The 22,833-nt window shown below is 35.3% G+C and overlaps 1 protein-coding gene across 2 annotated transcripts in view; it reads right to left on the reverse strand.

Moving 5' to 3' along the window:
• Window positions 1-22,833, reverse strand: part of LOC129222317 (Golgi-associated plant pathogenesis-related protein 1-like) — a 50,756-nt gene that overhangs the window by 16,408 nt on the left and 11,515 nt on the right. Inside the window, exon 1 of one of the 2 annotated variants that reach the window (XM_054856811.1) lies at window positions 22,581-22,827. The exons of the other annotated variant lie outside the window; for it this stretch is intronic. Within the exon in view, the coding sequence (XP_054712786.1) occupies window positions 22,581-22,806 (226 nt within the window). The 5' untranslated portion in view covers window positions 22,807-22,827. Of the gene's footprint in view, window positions 1-22,580; window positions 22,828-22,833 lie in introns of those variants that run through there. 2 annotated transcript variants of the gene reach the window in all.

The following is a 22,833-nucleotide window of genomic DNA, read 5'->3' on the forward strand; positions in this document are numbered from 1 at the left end:
TGCGAGGAAAATTTCGCGGCTCAGCTTTTACAGTTAAAGATATTTTAAATCTATGTAAACATAGTTAAATGTTTATATGAAATCATTTATTAACCAATCATAACGTTAAAAACACACATCTTCAGACGAGTTTCGGGATTTGCAAGAATCCTGCAACAACAAAAAAGGAGGGTGAACTTATAGATATAAAGTAGCTGGACAAAAGCTAATGCGTAATCTTCAACTTCTACCGAATAACTTTAGATCCCCAAGTCCCCCCTTTTCTACACTGCAGAAGGTGTTTCTTGAAATCCCGAAATATGTCTATTTTTTTCCGGTAAACATTCTTTTAGCGTTGTTTTAGTCCAACTATTTTATTGCGCAAATGAGTTTTCTTTACATTAACCCTTTTTTTTTATAGATTACTAGTGGTACCCGCACGGCTTTGCCCGTAGTTGAAAATTAAGAGGTTATTTGGTTCGCCCAAATAACCTGCATATTTACAGATGGATGACGGATTTCTCACCAATTTGATATATGTTCATTTGTTTGCCCATGTTACGGTTCCACGTTATGATAATTTGGTAGTTTACTCATTCACGTTGGGATAATTTGCTCGGTAAAATACTTAAAATTTGAATAGAAAAAGAACAAAATCGAATTTTCGGATATCCGCTTCGAGGTTCACACCCTCATGCTATAAAACTAATTCTGTGCCGAATTTCATGAAAATTCGGCCGAACGGTCTAGACGCAATGCGCGTCAAGGAGATCCTGACAGACAGAGAGACTTTCAACTTTATTATTAGTGAAGAAAAGTATTTCAAATTAAATTTAAATCAGAGAAGACAAGTGTGACTCGTGTTTGAAACAAATTTGAGAAGGTAAATTAAATTATTGAAAATATTCACATCACAAACTCCTGATTTATGGTTGGCAATCTTTTGAAAGCTCGCTTCCCACATGTTTGGAAACGTTGCGCTGGATATTTTTTTTTTTTTTTTTTGTTGAATCTGTTTACAAAATGTTTGTTTCACCTATGAAATTAGAAGGAAAATTCATAACTATTTACAACTTTGAAATTGTTTACAAGCTATTTTATTTAAAAGTTGACCCTTTTAGTTTTGGTGTTTGTGAAACACCTAAGTTTTCACAATAAATGAAAAATATTAACTCAATACTTTAAAAATCCAATACCGTTGTCATTCTAGTAACCAAGCACTTTTACGAATACGATTGCATTCGACTGAATGATCTGAGAAATAAATATGGAGATGCTCCCAAAGCTATTTTCTTCTCTCGCAATTATCCTCTCTCACTCCGCAGAGAACGTCGAGTGTTTTATTATGATATGCAGAGAAAATTTTGGCAGAATTACTTCCTATTCCAGAGAATTTCCCCTCAAGGATTTTTCTTTATCACGTGGAGGCTGAGCGCGGGACTCGGCATGGCAGTGAAGAAAATGACCAGAGTAATGGTATGAAGCTGGAATATCGTTAAAATGCCGATTAATTGAGTGGTAATCTGGATTAAATGGAGGTCAAAAAAGTAAAATTTAGTTTTCTTGCGGGAGAACTTATTTTCAAAAGAATAAATCTAATTATTCCAAATATAGTAAACGGTTATGCTTTATAAACGAAATATTAAGTGTACTGAATTCCAGATTATCTGTGCATGGATTATCAGGTTTGGGGACTAGCTGTACTAGTAAAATAAATAACTTGTATAAATTCGAAGTAAAAAGAAATTATGTCAAATAGCACAAATTGCAGATTACTGCAGACAAAGTTTTTGGCTTTTGTCGGATGTGTTTCCACCCATCAGCTCATTTCTTTTGAATTGAAAAAGGTGCTTCCTGTAACGCCGAAACACGTATTTGCAGTGTTCTGCAATCGGTGCTATTTGATGTTATTTCTTCTTTATACTAGTTTGAAAATCCAGATTGTCCGTTCTTCGGGATTATCCGTACAATTTGAAAGTTCTGATTATCTGTGCAGTTTGAAATTACCCCGATCATCCGTTGTTGCCGATTTTCTGTTTATTAAAAAAATATCATTGAATATCATTAAAGTATTACTGTGCATTGGGAAGAAAAAAAATTGTGAAAAGTATAGCTTTATTGAAAACTAACAGTAAACAAATATTAAATGAATAAGAATGTCCGATAGAAAGTAAATTTGATTTCATACAATTTTCCTAACGCATCAAATTAAAAATAAAGCGGTAGCTGGGCAGTAAATGGTGGGAGGCAGACCCTGGTTAACGCATGGGAAAGCTGGGTCCAATGCCAGGGGCTTTCAAGTTTTAGAGCCCCATTTCTCTTTACATTTGAATTTGTTAGGTAGGCTTTCAAAAATAAAATTACTAAAACAAAATGTTTAAGAAAATAAGGAAAAGTTATTTTTATAAAGTATTTTGATGATTTATCATGAGAATGATGGTATACTGCTGCCGTTTACAGAGTTTGGAGACAATTCAACTTTAAATACTTGGAATGTTCCAAAGCTTGTAGTTTGATAAAAAATGTAACTACCTCAATGGAAAAAAAAAAGTCATTTTAAAGGATTTTCTCTGCTCTTTCCAAATACATACTTATTGTGTGTAGATTTTCCAGGAATTTTAAAAAATGGTTTTAATCTCGGAAGTTTTTTTTTTGGCTCATTTTTTTTCCTACTTACAGTAACTCTGGTACGGTTACGAATTAGAAAGGATAATGGGTGGTTATATGCACCACTTGAGCTCTTAACACCCAATTTCGTTTGGCAGATTAGGTCAAATTCAAACTGTATGGTAAATTACTGAAACTCCAGAAAAAACTTTCCGATGAACCCTAAAAACAAAATTTGCGCCATTTGTTCTTAATTTTAGTACATCATTCTGATAAACGAATTTTATATTAGTTTTGTAATTTAAGATTTCGTTAAAATATTACACATAAAAATATTATGGAATTTTGTACTAGTAGTTTGGAGTATTAATTCTAGTCCGTTATTAATGTTAATTGAACAAGAAATTGCATTAAAAGTGTCATTACATTATTTTTAAGTAAAGTTCTCTATAACAAGGTCTCCAAAAGTGTGTTCCGAGTAGAGTAGTACCTTAATTTGCATTTCGGAAATTACGTATATTTTAATATTAGTAGTGGTCAAGCCTTGCGTGTAGATTAAAACTTATTCTGAATGTATTTCACCTAATGTTCAAAACAGCACAATGTTAAATGTCTTCTTTGCGCAAAACATTGATCAATAATTTTAACACAAAAATTAATTTTCTGTAGTCATGATGAGGCTAATGCATCGATAAATGGCAATGCACCAAGCTAGAACTTTTGGCACTTCCAGACCACTAAATGGATTAGAAAAAAAAATACCTTACAATCTTCCAAATGCCTCAAAAGGAAGTGTAAGAGGGTGAAACCATGGAAATTGATTTTGCTAAAGACTACATGTTCTATTCATTAGTGTCTCAGAACCCTCTGGAAGTCGAGGAATAGAAAACCTCAAGAATAGAGAGAACGAGAATTTAAAAATTTTTACTCGAAGAATATCGATTCATTTATTAATGTAACTCTGGACAGAGAGAAGTTTACCCTTTCAGAGTGCTAAGGGTGTCCAAGGAAAAGCATCAGTGTCTTATAGGCTCATATATGCTTCCACTAGTTATCCGCTCAATTTTCAATATCCAAATACGTATATTACAGGTATCAAATTACAGCGTTTTAAAACGTCTGATAAACTCGAAAATCAGCTTCTTTCCAGACCCGCCTCAACATGTACCATAAAAGGTAGCGAGTGCCGCAGTGCTATTTCGTAGTAACTAGATCACGTGGCATAAGGATTACGAACAAATGATCTTTCAAGGAATCCTATTTTGAAAAACACTCATATGGGGTTTAAGTTTGGCGAGCTTGTTGACGATTGAAAATGATTGCTCATAGTCCAAAAATTATCCTGTTCTACGAAGAGGAAGCTTGTTTTTTTTAGGAACTCATGAACAAATCCCAGGCTTAGAGCAGGTATTGGTAACTGGAGCAAGTTCAATCCCTGATTTAGGAAACGTTAAGACAAAGATCCCAAGTCACATATTCAATTACAACGGATGGGAGACGTTTTACATAAAAGGAATGAAAGAAACCCGATTTCTTACAATGTTTTAAAATATATCACGTGTTTTGAGATCCTTACTTCAAGATTTGAAAGCTACTACTACTTTTTATTCTTTCTCGATGATTCCAGGTTTGTGTGTGAGTAAGGGAGGGAGGAAGGGGAGAATTGACCCCAGCTTGTTTGAAAATTTAGACCAATGAATATTTCTGCAATTGCGAAACTGTTTATTTTAAAAATATCGAAAAAAAATCAACGCTGTTAAGAGTTTTCCTGTACAAAACAATGGGCAATTAAAAATTTTAATGTCTCTTTAATCAGGTAATATAATATTTGTTGCTATATTCGTATTATTTTTGTAACCTTTTCAAAGCGGGAAGGGCATTCTGTTACGCTCTTTATGATCCTTACATGATCCATGAAAAGACTATCTTATTGACTCATCCAAAGCAGCATTTTCTAATTTATTCATGGGTTTTGTAGATTTTCACAGCAAAATTGCGAACTTCCGAAATTCTGCAGTATGATCTTTTCAAATTAAAGAAAAAAAAAATTCCATCAAGGATTTAAAATGACGAAGAGCCTTTAAATTGCTTTCAAATTACAAAGACCTTTTCAACGACCTAAATTCCTAAAAGCAAACTGTCGAGGGTCGTAGGGCTTCAATTCGCTTTAAAAAAGAGCTTTACAGCAAGAGCGGATCAAGCTTCTGGTTTTAGAGGGGATCATTTACAGAAGGCGGGGGTGTCAGAAGTGTCATTTTTGAGCTAAAATGGAGGGTCAGGGGTCAATTTTTCGATATAGAAATCCTCTGAACCCAGTTTTTGGCTATCTTTGGTCACTTATTCGGGGGGGGGGAGAAATGACCCCCATGACCCACCCCTCTGAGTGTTCCTAAATTCATGTGGTATCTGAAAAGAAGTTCGAAATTCATGTGGTAACTCAAACATGAACCAATTTCCAAACCAACTGGATCCTCGCTAGCTGCAGATAATCTGAAACCACTTGAAAAAGGAATGGCTATCACACACATCTCCGCCACTTTTTCAGGAAGGTAGCCCCGCTCCGATGTTCTAAAATCACTAAAAAAATAATTTAATATTTCAAAACCATTCAAGACAATAAAGAGCTGTGCAATATCTTAATCACTTTAAAAGGAAGGAATTTTATGGATCGCACAAACCTTAAGCAATGTATTTGTTCGATTCGATTTAGAAATTTGGAGATCAGCCACTAGACTTGTGGCTTTGGCAGACATCCAAAGTGAATTGCATTCGAGTCTCAAGCAACAAATGATGCGTAAAGCAGACTGAATTTTGCAAGCCTGGCAAACAACAAGCCAGAGAAATTATTTTATTGCTCTTCTACGCCGCTGTATCTTTGTACAAAATCCCGGGAATATGCAAATAGAGCAAGATTCTATCCGCGTAAAAATTCATAATTTTTTTCCTTTAACCTTCCTACGAGCCCTGCATTTTAAAACATAAAATATGAAAGGAAAATGGCTGCTTTGGGGTGGGAAATCTCAAAGGGACTAAAACAAATCTTGTAAAACAGAAACATATAGTAGTTTAGTATTTACTTCTATATAAATAGAATATTTTCTACATGCATATAATATTTTACTACATGCAGTAAGAATACAAAATGACTAGAAACATTTTTATGTTGTTTAAAAAAGGTTCGCTCTGAAACGAGAGTTCAGGGGGCTTACATTCTATTAGAGAATGCGAAACAATTTTTGAGTGAAATTTTCAGCGATGTAATCCAACGACAACTTTTTTTTCCATTGCGCAAGATCACGTGTCCTTACGGCAAAATTAAAAAAGAGTACAATCTAAAAAACTGCACTCACCAAGAACATTCGATACCAATTCTCAGTCTTTTCCACGTTTTTAATGAATATTCTTTTGAATAACAGCCTTAAACTGTTTTTTTTTTTTTTTTTAAATTTAGTTGTTTTCCAGTCTTAGTCATTTTGATAAATTGTAATGAGTGTTCTCCCCCTTTTTGAGTGAGTTATTGCTTCCTAATATTTATTTATGATATGCTTCCATTCAGGGCCGTCCAAAGAGCTGACGGCGCCCGGGGCGAAAGTTTCCTGTCGCGCCCCCTCCTATACACACAGAAAACTCAAGTTAGTTACAGCATCAGTGCATAGTACATACTTGAATATTTTACACATTGATAAACAGAACAATCAAAGGGCTATGCATAATACAAATTAAAACACAAGCAATGAATCTGTTTTTGATATTGGTAAAACATTAATGCTCCAAATATTTTTCGAAAAACGGAAATGTTAAAAATCCAAATATTTATCTAGTAAAATGTTATCCCACTAGATATAAAACAAACAATTAAAAATGAATTGGTTATTCATATTGATCAAACTAAGAACACGAATATAATTCGCTGATTATAAAGAGAAAATGTATTTTTCGAAATACATTACATCAAAATTAAATTTCTATCTGAACTCATCCAATGATTCTTTTCAAGAGTTTTTTGGTTTTACTTGTACCAATTTAATATCAGCTTTCTTATATGTTATAAACAAAGATGTTAATCTTTTACATAAAATATTTGTAAGTTTTAGGGAGAAACCCGAAAACACTCAACACCGAAAATCGCTCAGAATTGCGTTTTTGGAGCTATAATTTCGAAAAATCACTGGCCCTAATATTACAAAATATGGCCTTGCAAATTGCTTTTAAGAACTGAGTAAGAAAATATTCGCCCCCATGCCGCCTTTCTTTAATATATACAAGCAATGGGTTTTTCAAACGACACTTACAAAAAATTTAAGTGGGATAGCTCCTGAAAGTAAAACACTGCTTTAATTTTTTGACCATAATTTTGAACAATTTTCCTGGGAGATGCTCCAGATCCTCCTATCCATCAAATCTTCCAAGTTTGTCTAAAGCTGCGTTTTTGAAACTTCAATTTCGAAAACTTCAGGGGGAGAAGGAATTGATTTTAATCTATTTAAAAAAATAATCGATCGGAAACAATCTCTGAACCCTAACGTCAATAAACATGGCCTATAATCGCGTTTTAAGGCTAAAATTGCGTTTTTAAAACTAAAAGCTGCGAAATTTTGACCGGACACCTTTTGACATTTTTCCTATCCGATCAATAAAAAAAAACATTTTTTTTCTAAGTGACCCCTTAAAAAATTTCTCTCGTTACGTCACTGCATGCAGGGGCAAAACTGAAGCAAAAATGGCGAGAACTAGACCAAATAAGTGCCTTTTGTTTGATTCTAAACAGTTATGTTCTCAGAAATTGTATCTGTTTCAATGATACAAAGGAAACGAATGCTTTGGAGACTGAGAGACAGGAAAATTTTAGTGCCATAGAACAAAATAGAGAACCATTGCAATGATTCTTTATTTTGTGTGTCTATGGCTGCGTATCTATGTTACCTAAAATGAGGGGGCGCCGTAAGGCGCCCCTAATTTTATACAATCGGGGTATTTTATACGAAAAGAGGCACCGCAGGGCGCCCCTCATTTCGTGTGAACGTCGTCGTGTTCCGTCGAAACGAGGGTCGCCTTGCGGCGCCCCCTCATTTCGTGGCGCCCGGGGCGGTTGCCCCACTCGCCCCCCCCCCTTCGGGACGGCCCTGCTTCCATTCTTCACTTTCTCTGTATTTTTGAAAACCTCAAGTATTTTTTTTTCACCTGAGCCACTATGCTTACTTTAGTTCAGATTCATAAAAGCACTTTCGCTAAAAACTTATTAGTTGACCCGCGCGGAGCATTTGCGCACCACGGAAGGAATTCAAAAACCCATTTGTTTTAAAGTAATATTTTGAATGACAGCAAAAATGTGACACGTTTGCTTATTTTTCGCTGATAGCTGTGAAAAAGAAAAAAATCAAAAAATTATGCCTAATTTTTAATGTTTGAAGAAGTAAAGATTAAGAAGTTAAGAATTTTTTTTTTTAGAGCTGGACACTTTTAATAGTTCATGTCCTCAATTTTCGTAAAATTTTCAGGATGTGTTAGTGGTACTATGATATAAAAAAGTGAAATTTCTTTTTCTAAAAAACTGATTTGTTTGTTCTTGAGTAGGGGTCAAAGTTTGAAGTCGTGGAAAAAAGAGCTAAATATATGATTGCTTTGCTTCAAAATCAATGAGTGAATCAAGCCCATTCTTTTAAATATAGATACCACTTCTGGTCTTCTGGTTTGGAAGCTTTTTGCTCACCAAACAACCACTTCACTTTGAAAAGCTTCCCGCCGAACAGGATAAACAATTTAAAGGATCTATATAAATTTTGGAGGAGTTGAAGGTGGGAGGAGGTTCTAACGGAAGTAAGTGTGATGAAAGAGGAGAACAAGGAGGATGATAGTTTGGCAGATACTTGGCGGGCAAACTAGATATAACTTTTTAAGGCTGAGGGTTTTGGATGAAGGCCTTTTTTTCTTTGGAAAAGTTAAAGGTTTTCTTGGCGGCGAAATTTTTACAACAGGGTTGTTTTTGATGAGATTTGTTTTACTCCATTTAAGTACGTACCTGGTTTAATGTTTGACGAAATAATAGACAAAGTTTTTATTTGAATTCAGAAACAATCGACAAGAAAACATAGTTTTCGGCGAAAATCGTGAGCATTCGCTTTCATGAAAAACCCCGCACCTTCAAAAAAAAAAAAGTCCCACCAGAAATTGTGCGATGGGAAGACATTCACACTTCGACTGCTCCGACTAGCAACCCCCCTCCCCTTCAACAATTAGACAAAGACTAATCATTGCGAAGCACTTTGCGCATCAAGATAAAGTTATAAAGAAAAGCTAGAGAGATCAGCACTGCCACCTATAGCGTAAAATATACCAGATATAACTTCTTTCTTTGTGCGAGTATTTTGCCCACCGTGCGAGTTTGTGAGTGAACGCGAAAAAAACCTCAAATTTATTTTTTGGATGGGAAAACTTTAAAAAGGTAAAAAATCTCCGTGGATCAGTCAAGTTCATCTCGGACCTGCAGTTGAGAATCCCGGTCCCGGATGGTTTTATGTAAGGTATCATTCTTCATAACTCTTTAAAAGTTTCAAAGCACAAAAGATAGCAGAAAGCTTCGCAGCATTCAAGTTCAGAGGTCAAAACTACCTCTCAAGCATCCTAAGTAGCTTGATAATTATCTGCTTCCAATGCATGAATCATTTCTCTACCACTACTATTTAAGGCAAGTTATTCCATTTATTACCACACGTTTTATTTTAGCTCAGGAGTCAAGCACTTTAATTACTGAAGATAGAATGGCCAAGCTTATCGGAGCAAGCGATCAGTTCTTGAAAGAGCTGGCGTGGAACAAACACTGATAAAAATCAAGTTTTTTCGCGCTGTTTTTCTTCTAATGAAATTGCTTCTGCGAGATGGAAGGGGAAGAAAGGGGTACCTGAAGTTGGCTGGCCCTATGTATTACTATTTATATGAATGTAATTCTCTGGCAGAAGTGGGTCGAATGGGAAAAGAAGACCCTTTGGCGAGCTATGTCAAAAACGACAGCGATTTAAATTATCATTCCCAGACGATTACTAATGTCACGCGCATGAAGACAATAGCATAGATCTGCATCTGAACAGGTTGATCGCGGGTGCTGTTTGATGAGTAACAATTCTCTCATTTCACGGAGAAAAAAATGGACACCACATGACTTCCTTGTACACAAATTAAATAGTAAGGGGATTTGTTACCCTAAAACCTTTCTGAAAATTATTTTTCAGCTTTTATGTATTCAAAATATTCAATTCAAGAGCTTTCAAACGACACCAAATCCATAACTGTACGTAATATAAAATTATTTCAGTTTAAATATTAATGAGGTGGAAATGTATTAAAATGTACGTACAATTTTACTTTCAAAAGCGATTTTCTCAAAACTTCAATTTTAAAAACTCCTGTTCTTATATCTAGAAAACTATTTTACATATTACTTTGAAATGTTCACCACATTTTATTTCTGTTCGTAATTATACTGAAGTGAAATTTTTCTTTAGGACGCTCACTTGTTCCTGAATAGCTGTTTTTATGGTCAACAAATTGTCTTTCTCATTTAAAAAATGACTATTGGTTTGAATTTAGTAAATTATGAATTAAACAGAATTGCTTTAAATTTTCACTTTTGTTGACACTTTGATCTTTTTAAAACAATAAAAATTAAAGTTTCTACCATTAAAACTTTGAGGAAAAGGTCATAAAATTTAGTAATTTAATATAACGCGTATACAAGGTACCGACACCCCTTAATTTTTTAAAAACTATAAAAAAAATTCTGCTTAAATTTGGAAATCGATATTTTCCCCTTCATGAGGAAACTCGTCTAACAGCTCACAAACAAGTTGTTAAAAGGTAATAGCAGGGCCCCTGAGAGACAAGGCTCCCGTGTCTGTTTATTCGCCCCCCGGCTCCTCCCTTAAAACTTTCACTAACTACTCTTATTCCAAGCCCCCTCCCGGCAAGGACCCGTCTCCTAGTTTTCTGACAAGGCTTCTCATCGTCCTCGGGCAATAGGAAATATGCGCCGCTAACATTCGCAAACCGTTCACTGAATAATAGATAGAAAAATGTCCTAATTTTTCATTCCGAGACTTGCAGATCTCTGGGCCCTAGGTACAAAGCCATTTGGGTGCCCCCAAAAAGAGTCACCATGTTTTCGCTAATGGACTGGGCATGGTTTAAGTCACATTACCTAAATAAATTTTTTTGGACTACAGCAAATGGTAAACAGCCTGAAACTTTTTTTTGAAACACTCCTAGAAATTCAAAATTCAATTTAGCTAAATTACGAAAGCTTCAAAGATACAGCCTCTGGCATTTTGAATTTTGATGTCTGGAATTTAAATTATGTTTTTGCAAAATTGCGATAGGACCCTACTTGCCGAGTTTGTTTCTGCAAATGGAATGAAATGGAAAAGAAATTGACACCGTCAAATCATGGAACATCAACTACGGTCAAATGAGTATAAGCAATTCGTGATTTCTCAAAAATATAATTTAGATTTTTTGATGAATATAATAAAAAACATGTCGGTAACAATGTATTTGCTCTTAACAATTATATGTTATATGGGTCCCCTTACAAGTTAGGAGCCCTGGTTACATGACCCGAATGTTGTCCTCCTGTATGACTCCTGTTCAAGAGAAAATCTCGATACGAAAAACAATTAGAACATTAGTTTCGAATGGACGTCAGTAATGATCAGTTAATTTTTAGTTACTAGTATATCTTTTAGTATTCCGATTGGTCTAAAAAGTTCAGTTTCCATTCTACATATGTCACAATATCTGCTCAGAATTTGAGAAACATTAAGTTCTTAAGGAGACAACTAACAAATATTTTATTCGACGCTTTTAGCTCTTTGAGAAACTAATAAATCCACTTGCTGTTACAATAGCTTAACGGTATTTATAAACCACTTCAACTGAAAATCTCTTACAGTTACTGTAACACTTTACAGTAGCATTAACCCTTTGACATACTTACAAAATCCCTCATATTAGTGCGTCAATGTTCACTTTTTTTGTATTTTACCTAGTTACATTTTTTATTTTTGCATTTTACGTCCTGATAATCTCTCTTTATATATTCGTGCTAAGTGTTTTATCTATGCACATTGCAAACTCTAGTCAATGAATGTTCCTATGTTCATGAGCTACTGCTAAAAAAAATCCCATTCAGTTACAATAACGTTTCTTTGACATTCAATGACGTCTGAGAGACGTCCTTTTTGGTGTCTCATTGTGACCTGGACGTTATTATTCCTTTCAAGACGACAATATTCATTTCAAGTGCTATGTAGGCTGATGTCCTCAAGGGATCATTTCATATGCAAGCTCAAAGTGAGGTCTCTGGTACGTTACTCTATACAACTAGAAACAACGGAAAAAAGATTCTGTAGCTTCGCTTACGGGTCATTCCATTTTAAACCAACAAATTTTCAAAAAGGTTGTTGTATCACCATTTTTGATTTTGATGAAAATTTGCATGTGCATTCCTTTCATTTCCTAGACCTCAAAAAAATAAATTTTTTATTTTTAAAAAATTTACCCTTTGATATATAGGCCATTTTTGTTGTTGGCAACAGCAAAAATAGGGCATTTCGATGCTTTGTCTTATTGGTAATAACTTTTTTTTCTATCAAAGCTTTTAAGCTCATTGGAAAGCTAAGAAAAAGATATTTTCATACATGATATCAATAAATTTCAGATTTAAAAAAAATACATATTTTTTCAAGGTCAAAGTTCGCGATGAAAAACTATTTTTTTACCACCTTTGAAAATTAAAAACCCCATGAAGGGTTTAGAATAACAAGCCCTATTTTTCATCATATATTTATATGCATGGTTACTTATTGTGTAAAAAAAATTGGCTTGTTACTCCGCCCCCTTTATGAGATATGCTCACCCAAAGTTGCAAATTTTCAAAAAAATCCGGTTTTCAACGCTAAAAAAATGCATGTGGGGGGCTAGATAAAAATTTTTTTATTTGTGGTATTTTAAGGAGTTTTTACCAGCTTTCTAACAAAATAAAAGTTGTTTTGTTATTCAAAGGTGTTTGGCAGATATAAGGGTCTGAATTTTCAAATAATTTTGCTGAAACAACGCAGTTTTTTTTTTCACTTTTTAATCTTAGTTTTTTTACTTCCTTTTACAAAAAAGGAAGTATTGTATTCGCGAAAAAATTTTCACTCAAAAATCGCCCTTAATTTCCATTTTGCTCACCCCCAAATGAATGTTGAGTTTTTTTTTCGATTCGACCACATGCGGAAAAGTGCCTAAGAATGTATAGACACGCGAAATATCCATTTTGACCATCACCGAGGTAATTACAACGACTTTTCTCGTGACGTCTGTATGTATGTGCGTATGTGTGTATGTGCGTATGTGCGTATGTGCGTATGTATCTCGCATAACTCAAAAATGGTATGTCCTAGAAAGTTGAAATTTGGTACATAGACTCGTAGTGGGGTCTAGTTGTGCACCTCCCCTTTTGGTTGCTTTCGGATGTTCCTAAGGGGGTCTTTTGCACCTTTTTGGGGGGAAATCATTGTTAATTTCGATGTAAACTCAAGTGGCGTTATAATTTGTCGGACACTTGGCGATATATCGCCAGTCTTTTGGTCGCCAAGTTTTGTCGCCAACTTGGCGACAAATTTGGCGGAGTTTTTTTTTTTTTTTTTTTTGTTTCAATTTGGCCATTGTTGGTGATATTTAGAGAATAAATATTGAATCACATTAAAATAGCGAATAATGGGGAAATGACATTAAATTGGAGTAAAAGGAAGTCATGTGATGCACACATCAGCTCGTTATTGAAATGTAATTATATACCTTATTCTTTGTTTTAAATGGTTAGAAAAAAGACTAAGATGAGTTATGCCGTATTGCATTTGAACTTTAAAAAGACAATTTAACATTTTTAACAGTAAGGATCATAAATCTTTCAATACTATTTTCTTTAGTATTTTCTCTCGCGAAGAAGAGTTGATAAATAATCACTCATCACAGGTGTGATATTGTGACCTCTTCCTTGTTCAGACCATAGTTCTGATGCAATCCAGATTTTAAAAATGTCTTGCAACTGAACCCAAGTTTGGTCATTTTTTAAATGATGTTCCAGGCCTTTTAGGATGAACAAGTGGATCCTGTATTCTTCTTTGAATACTTTTACTTCCAACACTTCTCCTAGCCACCAGTCACTATCATACACACAGCAAACATAATCTGATTAATTTCTTTCGGATTCTTGCTTTTTGTTCAGCAGGTTCGTCTTTCATGACCTGAAAAATTGTAAAATCTGAAGGAACAGACGCGCGTCTCACATGAATGTTATGTCTGTTGATAGGAATGTAGCTTGGGTAATGGCAATGATGCTTTATATCTTTTTTCAAGATCCTTTGCTAATGTCTTAACATCAGAGGAAACATAGAAAAATGTTAAACTATTAATATGTTTGGTGAAATAATCATGTACATCTAATGGATTTAAGATTTGATTATTAATTGGGCGCTGTAAACTAGCCTTTCGAACAAGCCTCTTTACTGTTCCACCAATCCCATCGCATGGGCCTTTCCCATGGGACATAGCAAAAAAATGCCACTATGTTTTTATACCAATGTTCTCTTTATGGTGGCTGAGGTTAATGAAGTTCTTTCTGTTTTCATATTGTGCAGCAGACCCATCTGAAAAGTAAGTTAATTATGAAACTGAAGAGTGGTCCGCCTTAATTTTTTCAACAAGGATATTTGCGGTAGGGATAACTGGTTCCAGGTAATCACTTACAAAGCAAAAACTTTCAGCTTGAACATTTCCATTTTTTTGCCAGTATACAACAAAAGGATGAAGTGTGCACTGAACACCTGACCAGTGATAGGTCCGGATCTCATCTTGGAAAACACAAGAAAAATTTTCTGAGAAGTCTCCAAGTTCCAAAACTTCTACCTTATCCAAAAGAGCCCATATGAGAGGAGGGGGAGGGGGCAAGTAGGGGTTCAACCTCTCCCTTAGAAATTAGAACTTCCTTGCTTTTAGAACTTTTTTCTTTGCAAAAATGCAAAAACATTTCTTTTTTGTCATTAACGAATAAGTTATTTTTTAAAATTAAATTTTATAAACTCTAATTGGTACTGAAATCGGTTTCTACAGAGAAACTATCCTGCTAACTCATGAGGAAAATATCTGAGCCCCCCCCCCTTAAAATTTTGCCTATAGTCACCCATGCCCTTATCCAGAGCGTCTTTTTTTTATTTTAAAAACTCTGCTTGCTTACTGGCAATGAAATTGTGGCTCTTCAGGTGTTCCAAGTTTTTCACAACACTTAACCTATAATTCTTGCAAGGGGAACACATATTTCAATAAAAAACTAAGATTTAAAAAATGGAAACTAATTGCGTTGTTTCAGTGCAATTATTTGAAAACTCAGACCCTTATATTTACCAAACACCTTTGAATAACAGAGCAACTTTTATTTTGTTAGAAAGTTGGTAAAAAGTACTTAAAATACCACAAATAAAAAAATTTTATTTTGCCCCCACATGCATTTTCTTAGCGTTGAAAACTGGATTTTTTTGAAAATTTGCAACTTTGTTGGAGCATATCTCATAAAGGGGGCGGAGTAACATGCCAATTTTTTTATACAATAAGTAACCATGCATATAAATATATGATGAAAAATAGGGCTTGTTATTCTAAACCCTTCATGGGGTTTTTAATTTTCAAAAGTGGTAAAAAAATAGTTTTTCATCCCGAACTTTGACTTTGAAAAAATTGGTATTTTTTTTAAATCTGAAATTTATTGATATCATGTATGAAAAGATCTTTTTCTTAGCTTTCCAATGAGCTATGTTTGAGCTCAAAAGCTTTGATAGAAAAAAGTTATTGTCCATAAGACAAAGCATCAAAATGTCCTATTTTTGCTGTTGCCAACAACAAAAATGGCCTATATATCAAAGGGTAAATTTTTTAAAAATAAAATATTTATTTTTTTGAGGTCTAGAAAATAAAAGGAATGCACATGCAAATTTTCATCAAGATCAAAAATGGTGATGCGCACCCCATTTGTTGATTTAAAATGGAATGACCCTTACCATAACAGAAATCTGAGCAATATTTGCCATGTCCACAAGTTCCGAAACATCCTCTACGACTACCGGAACAGACATCAGCTAAAGTCAATCCACAGAAAGAGAAAACTCAAGTTGCCAAAGGCAACTTTTAACTCAAGGAATCATTCGATAAACAACTCCCAGAATCATGACATCTGGGAGATGTAATTGATTTCAAGTGCCATTGTAGGGGGGGGGGGACTCATGTCTTTACGATGTCGTGGAATTCATTTGCCGTTATAGATTAACGTCTCTGGAACTCATTTGCCGTTACGGTTTGACGTCTTCGAGACGACATTGTGTAGTAAAAATTAATGCAAAGGAAGTAATTGAAGATATTTCCGTAGCCTCACTTACCATAAAAGAATTGCAGGAATATTAACCACATTCTCAACCTATTTCCGAAACCTCTAATACAATCACAGCACAGACAATAGCCGTTGTCTATCAAGAAAAGTCAAGTAACCTATAGTTAAGTAGTCTTAAATGAAGAAATCAGTCAACTTTAGGTTCATACGATCTGAGAGAAGTCATATTACACATGCCACTGTAAACTCATATGTCCTCGAGATGTTATTCAAGTCACCTACCGTTAAACTGACGTCTCCGAGGTGTCACTGCATGCTAAACTCTATACTCTCCCGCGGAAATGTCTCAAAACGAAATTTCAAACTACATGTGGTTACGATAGGGAAGGGTATACGCCCAAAATGTCGCGGCCAAAATGTCGCGGGACAAAATGTCGCGGCCAAAATGTCGCCGGCCCAAAATGTCGCCGGCCCAAAATGTCGCCAGTACAAAATGTCGCCGGTCCACAATGTCGCCGGCCCGAAATGTCGCCAGTCCAAAATGTCGCCGGTCCAAAATGTCGCCGGTACAAAATGTCGCCGGTCCAAAATGTCGCCGGTCCAAAATGTCGCCGGTCCAAAATGTCGCCGGTCCAAAATGTCGCCGGTCCAAAATGTCGCCGGTCCACAATGTCGCCGGCCCAAAATGTCGCCAGTCCACAATGTCGCCGGTCCAAAATGTCGCCAGTCCAAAATGTCGCCGGTCCAAAATGTCGCCCGTCCAAAATGTCGCCGGCCCAAAATGTCGCCAGTCCAAAATGTCGCCGGTCCAAAATGTCGCCGGCCTAAAATTCGCTAGTTCAATTTGTACGAAAAATTTAAATGTACGTCGATGCTTTCCAGCATAAAAGTTGCGAAAGAATATTAATTGCCTTTCAAAGTAAGTTCCTTCAAAAATTCCAAACGTTTTCTCCTGTCTTAATTCGTAAACATCAGATTAATTCCAGAAAATTAATAGTTTTCAGAAAAACATACGTTTTTCTGTATACTATTACAAACGTAAACATGTGAAAGGCTGCTGCAACGGAATTCTCTTTCTCGTTTAATCTGATTAATAATAATACTCAAGATGTAACATAAAGGATCAAGATGTAACGCAAGGATTCAGACAAAAAATTGGTATGGAAGTAAAACTAAACTGTTCTAAACGCGAATGAAAGAATAGTGAGGCGCAATTTGAATATGGCAAGAGAATAGGCGGTTTGTATTTTTTGGCGTAATGAAGTAAAAACAAATAACTCCTTCACTCTAACATATTATTACGGTAGCGACAGGTCAGTCATTTAGGGGACCCCCTCGACTTTGGATGGCCCTCGACTTTGAATTTTTTTTATATACAAGTGGGAGTGGTTTTTATAGCAATCCTATGAAATTTGCATTGGTTATACATACGCCCGTTATCCTCCCTCTCCCCTTTCACTGGAAAAATTCGAAATCACGGGCCAGGGTGGAAATAAAGTAGAAAAGTATCTTAATGAAATTTAATTTTCTCATAGATTTATCAACATAACCCTAAGAACTGTAAAAAAAAAAAAAAAAACTACGTTTTCAGTGAGATATACGTTGGTTAAAGTAGGATCAAAACTGCCGTGGGAACTCCCATCTCTTATGAGTAAAATTCTGAAATTACGTCGAAATGTTCACCGTCAAATCTTTTGAAATCAATGAAACCCGTAACTGCTAAAACAGGTGTCTTTCTTTCAGATTTTTGAAAAACGACTCTTCGTGATGACAAATATTTTCAATTCTCAACATTCATGAAATTTATATATTCGATAGAACATCAAGGGACAATTTCAAAACAGCTATTTTATTGAAGGTTTTCAAGAGGATACTTTCATGCATGCGAAGTAGCGCTTGTCAGCTAATCACATTTTCCAATTTTAAATAGAAAAGAAAAAATTTCATAATGTAGGGTGAAATAACTGATATCAATGAGATTATTCAGATCAATTTTGACCTAGACTTATTTTTAAAATGAGTTTCAAAAAGTAATAGTTCCAGCTCAATATATCTTGGTAATTCAGAAAGAAAAGAATATTGATAATAATAATAATAAACAAATAAGTTTTTCTCTCTCAGAAAAAATTGCTGTTTTAATTAGTGAATTTTTACTACGCAAATTATATAAGAATGCAAACTCAGTTTTTATTTAACACTCACGCTAGTTAAAGTGCTACAAAAATGAAAGGAATACACGGCTAATTTAGATTTTATTGATATCATGCTCAACCTCTCATATATAAATTCAGTATATTTTTCATTGTTTATTTAATTACACTGACTCACGTAAACGATTACGAAACTCAACTTAGAACGAAAATAAGGCTTGTTTTCGTTTAATTTCACTTGTATACTACATTTTTGTATGAATCCTCGCATTACTTCTTGAGATATAGCAGTCACATAAAACGATAAAAATTATTCTGTGATCCATCCTTTTGGGATGACTGAAGCCAAAAATAAATGAGCAACTCGCCCTTTAAGATATACCTGTAGACCAAATTTTGTCTTAACCCTTGTACAGTAGACCCTCGTTTTACGCGGGGGTTATGTTCCACGGAAATGCTGCGTAAATCGAAACCGCGTAAATTGAGACCTAATATTAGTGTCAAAATAGGAATTAGGTTCCGTAGATTAAAAAAAAATACTTCATTCTAGTGATGACTAATTGTATAATAAGTTTAATGTGTACTTATATCAATTTTTATGCACAATATGCATAAAGAAAACAAACTAATTTTGTGTTCTGTTTATGAAGAAGAGCTGACTACAGGGGCGGCATTTCAGCATTTCCTTTGGGGGGTCAAGTTTCTTAAATATGCATTACCACACTGCGGTACCGAACACACATTAGCTAACAGGAAGTGGTCATAAAAGCGATTTAATATGAATAAAAATTAGTGTTTAGAAACAATTAAAATTTTGATTCATTTTCTAATAATTATCATACAAAATGTCTTGATACTAAAGTTTTTATACCCGTTGGAAAAGTTTTAATGTGTGATTTTTGGAATTCGGAAGAGCAAGGAATCGTGTTACTAATCTATCAGTGCCCAGTGTGGTGCTGTTTTGCCACTAGAGCTAAGAAGAAAAGTTTTTTTTTTTCCCTATTGTGCTTCAAAAATAATTATCTAACCTCTTGAGACACAAAAAAATCCTACTAGCTAAGTTGATTGGAATAGTTAAAACATAATTGAAGTACCCAAGTTATGTATGAAAACACTTTTTATATCTTATTCTTGAAAATCACCCAGGCAACTTCAAAATTTTTCATCATTGAAAAATCTAGTCTCGTCGGCGCTCTCAGCTTCAATGAGATGTCATCTGCCTCCAGCTCTGTTGTTCACTATTCCAGACTGATGAGTCCATAACAAGGACAAAACTGCAGTCTCTTGATATAATAAGCGGTCTGTTGGTATATTGCTTGTAATTTTTCTTGCCTCATGCTAAAAATTTTACTCATAATTGAAACATTTTATTTTTAGTTTTCAAAATACAATCCAGATAATATAAAGCCAACCATACAGAATTTTTTCGACAAGTTTCACCATTGATTGAAATATACATCTATGTAAAATCTATTTTCAGTTTCAATTGTTGATTGAACTATTGCAGTATGGTGCACAGATCAATTGTAGATTGAACTGTGGCTTGGATAGTCCCAAAATTAAGGGTAGAGGATTGAAGATATTTTGATAGAGTAAAGCATTTTTCAAAAACTTTCCTCAATACAAACAAATTGAACACAAATTCAAACGAAGTCATACATGCTAAAGGGCATGAGCTTTTTCATCATTGAAAGAATCGTTTGGCAATAATTCTTCCAGTCGTCAAAGCACTGCCTTGAAGATAGAGAAATAATTTTATAGTTTTAACTCTTGAAGACCATCTTGTGTCACTCCGAGGTTGCATAATTATAGAGCCCCATAAAAGGTATTTGTCGATATGTTTTTAAATATTCAATAATCACATGCATTTTTAAGAAGTTTCTATGAAAGCAAATAATGCATTGAGCAGCTGAAACGTGGTTCTAGCAAAAAAAAAGTGATGAACACTCATTAAATAAATATACACTTAAAAAATGAGTGTAAAAATGAATGTAAAATATCAATTAATTTTTTTGTGAAAACCATGCTGCCACACCACTTTGCACGGGCCTCTCATATTAAACATACCATCGTTACACTGGGCACACAAGTATGAAATACTTAGCCTATATGAGAAAATCTCTTCTTTAGTTAAATTTAACCAAGGTTCTCTATCAGTTTTCTATGTTCTGAAAAAGCCGAAAATACTTCATGAATTTCTAAGACATTATCCAAATAACGAAAAACACTTTTTCTAGTCTGAGAATGTGTCCAGTTTCATCAAATAGTTGCTGAGAACTAGCGAGATTTCCTTTAATGAACATTGATATCCGACTTACATAAATTGAATTCACCCATTTTCTATCATTCTGCCCAAAAAATTTGGGGGTGCGACCGCCCCCTCTTGCCCCCCCTACTTGCCGCCCCTGGCTGACTATGATAGTTTTTTGGTAGTCATTAAGAATTTTTCCTCCAATTCTTTGCTTAACATTAACTCATCCATGATCACTTGCGTCATTTCCATGATAGAATCTTCTTTCACTAACAAATCAGAAAGATCATTCCTATTGTCTACGGATGGTTCGAAAATTTTCAATGTGAGCGTTTTTGGTTGTGTGTCACCGGAGTCGGTATCCGCGTTGGTTTTGACCTCCTTTGTCACTCCTAAAAGCTCTTCTTCCAGTGAGTTCTGAACTGTGTGAGTTTAATCACTTTACTTCTGATGGAAAAAGCTCTGGAACCAATCGCATAAAATGTCTCCAAGGTCCCAAGTTCGATTATTAGCATGCCAAAATGCAGTTAGTTACGTGTAATCTGCAATCTTTAGGAGCTTGGGTTTTGAAAGAGCGGAAAATGTTACCTGTTTGCATTGCCGCATCTGCGTAAAACCGAAACTCATCTGCGTAAATAAAATAAAGGTGTCAAATCTTCAACCGCGTATAATCGAAACCGCGTAAAATAAACCCGCTGAAAACGAGGGTCTACTGTATTACTTTTTGAGATATATCAATCACAGATAATAAAAAAGAAAGGAAAAAAACATTCGATTGCTCCACCCTCTGGTGTTATCGAGCCCAAAATCTGTCCCTCTGCTGCTTCCTAACATTTTATTTGATTCCCTTCATCATTTTTTGAGCAATGACAGTCACGCATATCGATGAAAACGTTCAGTTACTCCACTATCTTGAACGAATTGACGCAAAAAACCACGCAGCCCTAAATCATATATGGGTACTTGCGGGTACCGTTCGAATTCTTACTACAGGTTTTGACGTAGAATGTCCCCAAAAAATTGGTCACATACAAACGCACACTATTCTTGAAGAAAATTTTAAAATAATTTAGCGAACGTCAGAACTGAACACCGTCAGAACGTTTTACAGTTGGTAGATAGCGAGTCACAAGAAATAAGATAACGTAACGCTTGTATTCTATTTGTTTGCTGAAAAACAGCCGAGAGTTGCGAATCTAAACGGAATAATCTTTTTAGAATTTATCATGAAACTCAGTTATTTCAGTCCCATTTTTAACGGAGACATTCATTAAAGGCAGTAACCATTTATTCTGCAAATTTGGTGTTAAACATCATTTTTGTACATTTAAATTTTTCTTACCAACTGAATAAACGAATTTTGGATCTACAACATTTTGGACAGGCGACATTTTGGCCCGGCGACATTTTGGCCCGACGACATTTTGGACAGGCGACGTTTTAGCCCGGCGACATTTTGGACCGGCGACATTTTGGATCGGCAATATTTTGGCCCGGCGACATTTTGGACCGGCGACATTTTGGACAGGCGACATTTTGGCCCGGCGACATTTTGGATCGGCGATATTTTGGCCCGGCGACATTTTGGACCGGCGACATTTTGGACCGGCGACATTTTGGACCGGCGACATTTCGGCCCGGCGACATTTTGGCCCTGCGACATTTTGGGCCGGCAACATTTTGGACCGGCGACATTTTGGCCCGGCGACATTTTGGCCGCGACATTTTGTCCCGCGACATTTCGGTGGCGACATTTTGACCCCAAACCATAGGGAAGTCGTGGTGTGGTATAATCTACGGTCTGCGAAGCTGATCCGTGTGGCCAGTGGTTTTGTTTAGTTTTACAAACCTAAAAGCACGATTCATTACAGTGTCCAAAATTTGGAACCAAACATTCAGAAATTGGTTTCTGAAAAGCAAATGCATTTGAAAAAAAAAAAAGCATAGTAATGACAACAATTTTTGGTTTTTAATTCTTTCGTTTTCCGTATTTAACAATGCTATTTGCAATTTTTAAAAAATATTTTCAAATGCAAAACGTTGTATCCTGGCCGCAAGAATCCTTTCAATATGAAGTGCGGCCCTTAGGTAGAAAAAGTTTGGGCACCATTGCGATAGGGAAACGGGTGGGTGGAATGCAATAAGAAGTAACTAAAAATACTCCCGTAACCTTACTTACCATAAAAGAAATCGCAGCAATACTCGCCACATCCACACCTATTTCCAAAACGACCACAATAACCATCACAGCATAGACAATACCCAAAGTCGATGGACAGAAAAAGAAAGCTCAAGTAACCAATAACATCGTCTTTCAAATGAAGAAATCGTTCGATAATCAACTCCAGGACACGAACAATGCTATGCTTAGCGTTGAGAAAGATTCTTAGCTGCATTAGCATCATAATGCGGGAGGCTGTAGCTCTTCGTTG

This window comes from Uloborus diversus, chromosome 5, assembly GCF_026930045.1.
Source record: "Uloborus diversus isolate 005 chromosome 5, Udiv.v.3.1, whole genome shotgun sequence".
Taxonomy (NCBI): domain Eukaryota; kingdom Metazoa; phylum Arthropoda; class Arachnida; order Araneae; family Uloboridae; genus Uloborus; species Uloborus diversus.